We start from the raw sequence: 11,334 nt of genomic DNA, 5'->3' as shown, positions 1-11,334 counted from the left end.
CACACGCTTTGAAGCTAATGACGTGGGCTACATGCGGACAGCTCCGCGATACTGCTTGGCCCCGTTGCGCAGCCGACTGAGAGGGGGAGGGGGGGAGGGAATGCCGCAGAGTGACAAGCGACAACACGCTCCGCCACAAGTTATATTATGTATTCTTACAGCACCAGGGAGCGACCATCATGTGTAGCACCCGGCATCCTCTCTGGGTGGGTGCGGTGGTCGTAGACAGTGAAGATGCTGATGAGAGCGACGACCAGGATGTACGAGTGGTAGCGCTTCAGCGTCTCTAGGACAATGTGACCAGTGCGCAAGTACTTCTCATTTGGGTTGCGAGAGGTGATGTACTTGGTCATTCGATGAAACGCCTCCTGCGAGAAGCCGCCACGCAGAGTGTAAGAGCGACGCAGCATGACTCTTCACCCTCCCTCCCCTCCCGTTAGTTCCCTTGTCAAAGGGGTTTGTGTTTATGTGTGTGTGTGTGTGTGTGTGTGTGTGTGTGCGTGTGCGACTACCCTTCGCAGGCTGAGCTGTGAGGTAAGGAGATACGACAGGACAGGGGAGGGGGACTATTGCGAAAGAAGCTGCACCAGAGGAAGTAGACGAAGTGGGAGCACCCCTCGCGATACGCGTCGATACACCGACAGGCACACGCAGGTGGAACAAACGCCGGCAGAGAAAAAAAAGGGAACGCGTAAAGAAGAGGACGGAAATAGACGGGGGGAGTGACAATTGTACGCGACTTCATCCGTGCGCTAACAAAGAGGGGAAAAAAAGAATAAGAGCACGGGGTTGAGAGAGTGACGTTCGAGCGTCCATACGACCTCACATCTTCTCCTCCCCCCCCCCCCTGCACACACACACAAGCCATTCCGGAGTTCCTCTCAAGAAGTGGGAAGAACGAGCGCAAAGGAGGTTGTAGAAGCGCGTCAGCAGTGGCGAGTGAGCAGCGGTACACAAATTGAATCCCCGTCAACATTGTCGGCTAAGCATCCGCCTGACGGTGCACTTCGCTTCAAGCGCGTGCTGTGCAGGATGTTTGCGTGCGTATATTTTTTTGAATATTTTCATGACCTTGGGATGATGCTGCTTTTTTATTGGCAAACAAACACCCTTTCTTGCCTCTATCTCACACGCACTCACGAGCAGACACACATGCTGATAATATCTGGAAAGATAGACGCGATGACAAGCAAGCACACCCACACACACACACGCACACACACACACACCTGTACATAAATGCATTGGGTGCTTCATATTGTTGTACGTGTCAAAAATCCACACACCCCACACAGCCACGCCTTAGGGGGGAGGAGGAATGAAAAATAAATAAAAAATGGCGCAGAGAAATCAATATGCATGCACATGAGGAAGCTCTAATCAGTGATCACCAGTCGTGTGCGAGGGTGGGAAGCGGGAGTACGCGATAACGCAATAAAAGGGATCATATATATATATATATATATACACACACAAGATATATGTATAAAAGGAAGCGAGGTGAGATGGAGAAGTACATGTACACAAGACCTTATTGCTTGTCTTCGTCTTGAAAGTATGGATTCGGGAGTCCCTCCGCTACAAAAGTGAGAAAGAGAAAAAAACAGATAAACCAACACCCGATGAACTGAAAAAAAAAAACAGCTGTACTAGAAAAACAAAACAGGAGGAAAAAAAAGAGAGTGAGGAATCTGGGGTCGGTGAGACAAGGAAGAGCAAATTTTATCCAAAGTATCAACGACAAAAAGAACGGGATGAGGTGAGCAGAGGGGGGTTATGGTATACAAAAAAGAAAAAAAGATACGCAGAGCGTGCCATGTGCCCCATCACAGCGACGCGATGACGTGAAAAAAAAAAAGACATCTTCTGTGGTGCCCACCCCCACCCATTCACCGCTCCTCTCCATTCCTTCCCTCCTCAAACGTGAGCCGCTAAAAAAAAAGGATCAACACGCCAATCGCTGAGGGAGTCGAAACACACATAACAAAAAAGATATCCAAAAAAAAAGGCAAAAAAAGGGTCAAGCGAAGAACTCTCATTCGATGCACCTTCCGGCATATCCCTCCTATTACTCCTCCCTCGTCGCCAACTTACAAGACCCACCCAAGCGTAGCGAGAGAAACGAACATCGCGAGCGCGCACTATCCGAAAGACGACCAACAATGAAGCGATGTGAAAGAAAAAAAAAGCAGCCAAGGTTAGAGCCGGTGGTGTATGCTGTAGCACCACACATACACATACACACCTCAGAAAAGAGTGCCTCAAGAGCAACAGCAAAGATGAACAGAAGTGCACACATGCACACAAGCACACACACAGTGGGAAACACTTGCGAAGAGGGAAAGGGATCTCCCAATTGAGGAGACATGAGGGGAGATCGGCAGACGCAGAAAGCAGCGCGAAATGGGAAGAGGGGGGGAAGGGGGGAGACACATGAAAGATGAGGAAGAGGCGTAGCACGGTGATTGGTGAGAAGTGGGGAAGAGGGGAAAGAAAGATCCCGTGTGAAGAAAAAGATGGCCCGAAGCGTGAGCTGCACAAACTACAGAAAAACGAGAGAGGGTGAACGTACACCGGATTCTCTCACACTCGCCAGAAATGACTGCCCTCCCAAACCTAATATGGAGGGAGGGGGGGGGGAGGGATGAGATGAGACATCCGCGCGTATACATTTGGATGTGATGCCTTTTCCCACCACTGCTACCCCCCCCCTCTACTTTGGAGTACAAAAAAAAAATGATGGAGATGTGAAGAAAAGAAAGACAACAGGTGCGTCTGTGAATGTGTATGTGCATGTATGTAGATCAGGGGGAAGGGCGGGGGGGGGGGGGTGAGTACTACCAGATGATACCAAACCGACGAGAAAAAAGCATAGTGTATATTTTAAGAGGGGTACGAAGCGCAGTCTGTCTCCGCTCTCTTCCTCCTCCTCCTATCCGGGCAGCGCCCGCCCCCCCCCCCCATGCGTACACACACCCCCATACACGCACTCTCTCCACCCATTGATGAGCAACAACAACAGGGCCAACGAAGAAACAAACGAGACCAAAGAAGCACATAAATCAATGAAAAATAATGCACAATCGCCATAAGTGACACCCGCTGGCGTGTCTCCGAAAACGCCTCGACACACGAAGGGCAACAGAGGGGCCTCTATTGGTCGAAGCCACCAGCGCCGAAGGACAGCAGCGCAGCCTCCAGCCCAAAGACCCAAAGCAGTCACTGTCGCCACGAAAGCAATGAAGGTGTGGCAATGGCCGGTCATAGCACGAGCTGCACAGCAGTGTTTCCTTGCGCTTGGACCTCCTGCACGTTTGTAATGCCATGTTGGTTTCCCATCAACACAAATCTCTGCGGCACTACTGGGTGGAAGCCGCCTTTCATTGCCTTGGGAAGCTGCTTGAAATAGTCGCGCAGGTACTGTGAGGCCTCTCGGTCCATGCCACATCGTGAAAGATCGACCACAGCGATGGTGCACGGCTCGTAGTGGAAAGCCAAGAAACTACGGAGAATCTCAACGAGGCCCGCAGTCCCAATCCCCGGGTTATCGCTGAGACTGAGCACAGTCAAGGAGGGGAACAGTGGTACCATGGGACTAGACTCGTTAGATGGAATATAAGCCTCTGGCGGCCCTGAGAAACGACTCCCAGCAATGCGAAACGCTTTCTTGGGCGAGATGCCGCGCGTGGCCTTGCGGTCAACTGGAAAGAGGTAAGCGAACAGCCCAGCCACAGAGTGTCGATCGAGGTTCATGTTGTTGAAGTAAATCTGCCGCAGCGATGGCATGATGCGTTGCTCTTCATTCGCGGCCGACATGATGGCCAGCATCGCTCCAAAGCCATCATCGGTGAAGTAATTGCCATCCAGTCGCAGCGAGGTAATCCACCGCAGCTCCTTAAACTCCCGGGAAGCAAAGAGACGACCCAGAACATACGGCGCGGAACGCTCCATGAAGCTGTTGCTCAAATCCAGCTCTACCCTGCTGGGATCCTCCTCGCACTGAGCGGCAAGCTGAGCATGAATGTCCTGCAGCTGCATTCGACGGTAGCTGTCCCTCGTGACACGCTCGCGCCGCAGCTCCTGACGCCACCACGCCACCGTCCCTGGCTCTGCCCCAGCACGCGTCGTTGGCGTCACACGAAACAACTGCGGGGAGCTCGATGATGTATCCGAAGAAGAGACCTCCGTCATATCATCGATTATCGTGCACAGCTCCGCCAACCATGTCGCACCCACATCCACCTCCGTGGTATAGTGGCTCCCGCTAGCACTGCGTGCTCCTTTAAATCTAGAGTCTTTTGTCTTACTCCTGCCAATGCACCACCAGGATTTCCCACCATCATCCGGAGCTCGGCTTTCTGTGTGCCCTCTTGAGTGGGACCTTTTGGTGGCCGTGTCAGAGTAGTCCCCCTTCTTCCTGCGGCCGTTGGCACCCTTTTTGTTCGCAGCGTCCCTCCTGGACTTCAATGAGCTGGCATTGCACCCCATCTGGACACACGGAAACGATGCTTTGAAAGTGGAGCTTTTTTCTTTTTTTTTTCTTTTTGAGGGAGGGGGCAGAGGGAGGGAGGGAGGGAGGGAGGGAGGGAGGGGGCAGAGGGAGGGAGGGAGGGAGGGAGGGAGGGAGGGGGCAGAGGGAAGGAGGGAGGGAGGGAGGGGGCAGAGGGAGAAAAGATTCTTCAGTGAAAACACTATGCAAATGAAGAGTAACGTCAGACCACGCAGACGGTGCGCCACAAGTAAGACCAAGGTAGTTGCTGTCAAGGTTTTGCAGCGGCGGGGAGGGGGCGTGAAGAGGATGGATGCCTCTAGTACAGTACAAGGACGAGGAAAACAGAAGAATCGAGGGTGCCGTACTTCGTTTTTTGTGTGTTAGGGCGTGGGTGCGTGCGTGCGTGGGGGGGAAGGGAGAGGAGAGAAAAGGAGGGGAGAAGAGACGGAGGTGGGAAGGAGTTACTCAAAAAGACCGAGGTAACACAGGGGTAAGGGATTCACCGTGGAACTTTGCCTCTACCACAGGGGGGGGAGGGAGAGGAGAGGAGAGAAGAGAAGAGAAAGGAAACCTTACATATCCGGTGTTCGCGCCCATGCGAATGGTGCGTATCAGGAGTCCAAGGGAAATCTCTGTTGAGTCCATACAAAAAGTAAAAAGACGTGATAATGAACATCTGCACGGCACGTACTCTCGATAAGTGCTGCCGCGTGGGGGTGTGAGGTGGAGGTGGAGGTGGAGGTGGAGGTGGAGGGGGGCAGACCTGGCGAAAAGTGGAAGAAGATAAGCCCCGTCAACCCCACTAAACCCATATAAAAACAAAAGAGAACGGTGTGGGTGCGCAGAGGTTGCACAAGTGTACGATGGTGCGTTTAAGCGGCTGCATCAGAGAGGGTACGCAACCACTCGCCCAAGTTTGCACTGCATTGTGGCTTCAACATCCCGTTCGGGTTAGATCCCTGTGTGTAGGGGATGAACAACATCGGATGCGTGGCGTCGTGGTGGCAAAGCGGGGTCACATTCAGCGTGGTGCGTAACTGCGATGACTCTGAGGACATCGTGGGCGGCAATGCGTCTGCTCTGGCTGACGTATTGAGTTTAGACTTTGTCAACGTCCATGGTTTGCCGGAGCTATGGTTGCATGCATCGCAGAGATCATACTGGTAGCACAACGCGCACTTCCATCGGGTGCCATAAATCATCATGGAGCATTTATCACAGTAAACACCGTGGTGGCATCCCGTACGATTGGATACAAATTTTCCGAGAAACAGAGGAAACGGAGTGACGTTGGAGGGACCCCACAACAACGGCAGCGACGGAGCCCACACGCCGGCTGGAATTCGAAGAAGAATGTGGTGAGGCGGGTGGCACAAAGCGGTGAAGGCACAGGCTTCACACAAAACGCTACTCCTATCACTCGGTGAACAGTGCAAGCACCTTGCATGTGCCACATTGTTGACGTCTATGATCAACTGGCAGTTCGCGCACGTGACCACGTGCATCCTTCCTTGCACGCGAGAAAGCGTGGTTGCCTTCTCTAACGACGACACCAACGGGGCTGAGGGCTCTATGATTGCGGCGTTAAACTCGAAACCGTCTAGCTGGTGTAGGCTGCGGAGCTCTGTGGCGACCGGCATCAAGTCGTGTCCGCTTACATACTCGCCGTCTATTTTTACATGCGAGCTCACGATACACTCCAGAGCCTTCCATGGCACATTGGTGTAAGGGTTGCGTATCACGTACTCCCGCTCAACAAGAGCCGTGAAGCACAACGGAAGGCGGTGTTGCACAATGTGTTTGCTCAGCCGATCGGCGATGTGGGCGCGCTCTGGGACAGCGATGTCGTGCCATGACTTACCTCTACCCGACACCAGCGCTGGTACACCGGCCCCGTCTCCCCTGCGATGCACCTTCGGCGTGTCAGAAATCCCGTATATGTCCTTTGCCACCACGACTGTGTCGCGTGAGGAGCGCACAATCACCGGTCGTCGACTGCTTAGTGTACGTTTCCTCCATCGATTCATGGTCTTCGCCGATCCATCGTACCCCCCGGGGCGCGCGTCGACGATGAAGGGGAGTGACTCAATGTGAAAGAGAGTCGCCAACTCTGACTGAAGGCCCTCAGAACCGCACCACAGGGAAAGCATGTCGACTTCAGGACTTTGCCAACCACAAAGTTTTGCCTTCAGGCGCTCGAGCGTGGCGCGGGCCTCGCCGGCGTCCTCGTCCACGTTCAGCAGGACGATCTGCGCTCGTTTCGAGAGGGGCTTGAGCAGGTTAATGCGAAACCCTTCTTTAGCCGAAGGACGCGGTAAGACCTCGCCATGCTCGGACGCAAACGACAGCCAAGGATCTCTACTCAGCAAAACGGCAAACCGCCTTGAAAGGCCAGTTTTGTCCAGCATCTCTTGCAGGAGTGTGTCGTTGAACAGATTCCGCTCCAGCCATTCCACGCAGCCCGGGCATCGGTAGGACCACGCCACGAAAACACAAGGGGTAGTGGCGGCAATGCAGGCCAGTGAAACCCGCGTCTCCTTTGTGGCAGCCATAAAATCACCCAGTGCTGATGGCCCCTCCAAGTTGTTTGCGTCGCCGTTCTTGGTCGAAACATCGGTGTCCTCACTGAAGAGGTGACTGAACTCCTGTGTGTAGAAGCGCAACGTGTCTGCATGCATGGAAGAGTTCACCTGAGGCAGCGAGGTCGCAGCGTTCCCCGCTGCACCCGACTTCGTGTGTTCAGCTCCCCCTTTCTTCAAATGCGTCTCCGATGTCTCACTCACCAACGCGTGCAGACGATGCTTCAGTTTTCGCTGCTGCTGAACCAAAACATGGAAGATACCGCACTTCATGGCGCAATAGACGCGGTACCAAAGAACGTACGCGTTGGTGTGGAGGGACGGTGTGAGAGGCTCCAGTAGTAAGTGCGGCACCAGTTCTCCAGTCTGCAACGCTGCTGTAACCAAAGTCTCGAGGTCGCGCACCGAGTGCAGACGCAACTGCCGTACGAGTGCCAACAGCGCTTCCCTGTGGCTGTACCGTACACGACCGTAAAGCAGCAGTCGGCGCGCGCTGCTAGTTCCATTTGTATGGATACCGTAGCACATAAAATCCTCCCTTTCCATCACACGAAGGTGGCCGTGGCGCAGGCACGTTTCGGAGATGCGTTTGAGCAGCTGGAACACGATCTCTCCCTGCTCGTACTCCACAAGTGCACCCCACTCCTGCGCAGTCGTGAGATGCCTCACCTCCCGAGGCTCATTCTTCGAGTGTGACATCGCGGTGGAGACTAAAGCTATGAATAGAGTGAGCCACCGGAAGAGGGAGGGGCTAAAAGCAACGCCAACACACTCCACATACTCAGAAGCAGCGACAGAGAGTGCCTGAGAACAAAGGGGGGTGATACCCGTGACAGGCAGTTATCAGCACCGAGGTGTTATGGAAGATCTAGAAAACAAATGTGTAGAATGAGACGTTCTTTCCCCCCCCCCTTGTGCAGTTCTTTTCCAAGATGTGTATGGTGTGCAATCATCGACTCCCCTAACCTTCAGCCCCACCGCGAAAAAAAAAGAAGAAATGCACAGGGGAATTACGTGTGGAAGTGAAGGACAGGAGCGATCAAAATTGTGTGGAAAGCGCAACACATGAGCCACACCTTGAGTGCGTGGAAACTTCTGGGGACACTCGGTCCCATGATGGAACCACTGTGTGCGGTGGCAAATCGATTTCCCCGCCGCCCTCACCCTCGGCCACCCCTCCCCTCATATATATTCATATACATTCATATATATATATATATATGAATACATATAATCCCTCGGCATCGGCCATCGTGATTTCAGACTATGTTTGAAGACGACGATGCTCCCCCCCCCCCGGAGGCATAGGACAATCAGGCCATCACAGTTCGTCCATCGTGTGTCGCGCCCACTACTTGTTTTACGCGCCGCTGATGCGCATTTCTTTGAGATGCCAAGCAACACGTCAGTTCCGTATGAGCTGGTGACCAGTTTTTTTCTTATCCCCCCTCTCCTCCTTATGCACTCTCCCCTCGCCCCCCCCCCGCCTCCGCTCGTAGTGGAGATACCGAACAGCCCTTGGCGACATTACCTCCAGCCTTGACTATCCCCTGTTACGTGACAGCCCTGAGAGCTGATAATCAGCGCCGAGGATCCTTTTTTTTTTTTTTGGGGGGGGAGGAGGGAGGAAGACGGAAGAAAGGAAGGGGGATGAAGAACAACAAATAAGATAGAAAAGCGAAACAAAGGCGCGAAAGCAGCACTAAAAGTGTGTGTGTGTGTATGTGTGTATGTGTGTATGTGGCGATGTAATTTGTATATAAACAAAAATTCTTAAAACAGCGGGGCTAATGAGTCTCGCGGAAGCGATGACAGAAAACAGCATCAACACAGAAACAGAAAAAACAAAACACAGAGAAATCACCAAACGCTTCTGTGACGCGTGAAGAAGACACGACGAAGATTCGTTATGGTGTTATTTTCAAGGTGTCCATTATGCCATATCGAATATCCGTTGAGCTCTAAAGTCCTCCACCCCCATCATCCCCAGGCCTGTTCACAGAGGGCGTGGCATAGCGCAGAAAAAAAAAGTGGTGGACACGTGCCACAGCAACACCGGCCCACTCATCTCACCACGAAACCTCCGCCTCAAACTGGCCCCCCTTCCAGCACGCAGTTCGCCTCAGAGCAACGCCCAATATGCCGGTAGCCATGCAATACATCCCTCGGGAAGGGCTCAGAATCCCCCACCCCACACCACCCCACTCCTACCAGTGGAGCGTGAGGACTGCGTTATATACTATCGAGTCACACCGGCACTTCGTCTTTCATAAGACGGGGGCAAACGTCTTCACTGCCGCAAGCCGCTCCAACGCGGTGTCATCGGTGCCGATTCGGCACTCAGACACATACACAGACACGCGCGCGCACGTCGCATCTGCCTAACTCTGAAAGAATCAAAGGGGGTTTGGCGTTGGCACCATGGTGTGTTGCTGCTTAACCTCTCCCCACAGATTGGGTATGCCAGCCCTCTCTCCCCTTTCCCTCACCCGATATCGCACGCTGCGGTGTGACCTCCTATCATCGGTGGGGAGAGCAGAGGCGATAAAAAGAGGAAAGTTAGGTGTTTCTCCTGCTGCACTTGTACAAGGAGTTCACTAACGAGGGAGTGAGTGAACGAAAAGGAAGCAAAGTCACTAGTCCAAATAAAGTAAAGAGTATATATGTTTGGGGGTATCTTTCTTTGTGTGTGTGTGTGTATGTGGGTGTATGTGTGACAGATCTTTCCACTAGCACAAAATCGTGTGGAGTCGGAGAATGGTTCAAGGACACGAAGCAGCCTCGTCAGAGCTGCCCTGTTTCGCTCTTCCAGGAAACTACTTGGCTCCCACCTCGTGCTAGTGCTCCGCATCCGCTATTTTGATGTAATAATACGCGCGCGTACCGTAACCCTCCATGGTCTGCAAGAAAAGGTCGCCGCCAAGCGACCGTGCGTACACACGCGACATCGGAAGTCCGTACCCGTAGCCAGCTAACGGCGATGGCGCCGTAGAAACAGACCTCTCCCCCGATTTACTTAGCTCTAGCGCTGGTTTGCTGACTGAAGTGTAGGAGTACGCCATTGCCATGGCGAGTGCCTCGGCCGTCATGCCCATCCCTTCATCTGAAATGCAGATACATGCGTGCTCGGTCCCTTCCTGGAGGTTGATCAGCACGCGAACAGGTGGCATATCATCGCACGTGACGATGCCAAGAGAGTTACGCTTCATGTGTGACTCTACTGTCGCGCGGAACGCGTTTTTCATCAGCTCCAGTATGATGTACCGGATAGTTGTGCTCATATAAGGAAATCGGAAAGCCTTGGATTCGGAGGTGAGCTCGAACTCGGTGTCTGGGCAGTCGCCATAGTGATCGGTGCATATCTGCTTCGCCTCCTCAACAGCGTTGCGAACAACGTGCTCAAGATTGATTTCAAGATCAACCATGCCAACTCGGCTGGGCTTTCTGCCCATCAGCAACTTTGGGTCGTGATTGAGGAACATGCGGGAGATGAAGTTGTACGTGATCATACAGCGATTCACGGAGTCCAGTGGTGCCTGGATGTCCTTAATCTCTGCGTAAGAGAGGACCTGATCCTCTGTTATGGGAAGACTGGCCCACCGCTCAGATGTTTTCTTCAGCTCCAGCAGAGCCTCCCGATGACGTGAAACATGCTCCCTCAGCTCCAGGATGCCAAACGCCATGGTTTCCAGGAGTCGGCATTCCGCGTGCTCCTCTTCAATCTCCTCCAGGACTCTGCGAAAGTGCTCCGCCTGAGCGTCAGTGATGGGGATTTGGCAGTTAATGAGCTTCTGAAACGAGCAGAGAAGCGTTTCACGAACACGAGAAATCGACTGCATCGCGTTGAGGCCGGAGGGAAGCGTGTCAAGCTCTGTGATGAAGTGCGCCAGGACAATCGGGAGCGTTTTGTGACAAAAAATCGGTGCGTTGTACGCTCTATCATTAAATATAGCGAGGATGCGCTTGATGTCCAGCTTTTTCATTTTGCGAGACGCATAAAGGCCAACCAACTTGTTCGCAGCCTTGCTCTCTTCGAGGACTTTGAGCTTCAACTTGATGTCATTCACCTCCTCCTTAAGTCGATCCAAGTGCACTTTGTCCGAAATTTTTGTCGATGTCGGACGGATACTGATTGAGGGGACGAGGAATCTCGTCAAGAAGAGCCGCCGCATTTTTCCCCACCCTAAAGCGTTTCCTGTTTCTCGACCTCTCGCTCTCGAACGCAGCTTTGGGGAGAAGAGGGGAGGGGAGATGGATATGTAC

General features: G+C 53.1%; 4 protein-coding genes across 4 annotated transcripts; all 4 read right to left on the bottom strand.

The window, feature by feature from the left end:
* Nucleotides 1–155: 155 nt before the first annotated feature.
* JKF63_05902 (uncharacterized protein) lies at nucleotides 156–410 on the bottom strand (the record flags this gene model as incomplete). Its single annotated transcript, XM_067901855.1, has 1 exon — nucleotides 156–410. One exon carries the CDS (start codon nucleotides 408–410, stop codon nucleotides 156–158), a length of 255 nt encoding a protein of 84 aa, XP_067757561.1.
* A 2,851-nt stretch (nucleotides 411–3,261) lies between these two features.
* On the bottom strand, nucleotides 3,262–4,488 carry JKF63_05901 (uncharacterized protein; the record flags this gene model as incomplete). The annotated part of the gene is made up of 1 exon (XM_067901854.1): nucleotides 3,262–4,488. One exon carries the CDS (start codon nucleotides 4,486–4,488, stop codon nucleotides 3,262–3,264), a length of 1,227 nt encoding a protein of 408 aa, XP_067757560.1.
* Nucleotides 4,489–5,364: 876 nt separating this feature from the next.
* On the bottom strand, nucleotides 5,365–7,770 carry JKF63_05900 (uncharacterized protein; the record flags this gene model as incomplete). The annotated part of the gene is made up of 1 exon (XM_067901853.1): nucleotides 5,365–7,770. One exon carries the CDS (start codon nucleotides 7,768–7,770, stop codon nucleotides 5,365–5,367), a length of 2,406 nt encoding a protein of 801 aa, XP_067757559.1.
* Nucleotides 7,771–9,908: 2,138 nt separating this feature from the next.
* JKF63_05899 (uncharacterized protein) lies at nucleotides 9,909–11,243 on the bottom strand (the record flags this gene model as incomplete). The annotated part of the gene is made up of 1 exon (XM_067901852.1): nucleotides 9,909–11,243. One exon carries the CDS (start codon nucleotides 11,241–11,243, stop codon nucleotides 9,909–9,911), a length of 1,335 nt encoding a protein of 444 aa, XP_067757558.1.
* Nucleotides 11,244–11,334: the final 91 nt, after the last annotated feature.

Source organism: Porcisia hertigi, chromosome 20, assembly GCF_017918235.1.
Source record: "Porcisia hertigi strain C119 chromosome 20, whole genome shotgun sequence".
Lineage (NCBI taxonomy): Eukaryota > Euglenozoa > Kinetoplastea > Trypanosomatida > Trypanosomatidae > Porcisia > Porcisia hertigi.
This window is presented reverse-complemented; position numbering and strand designations above follow the sequence as displayed.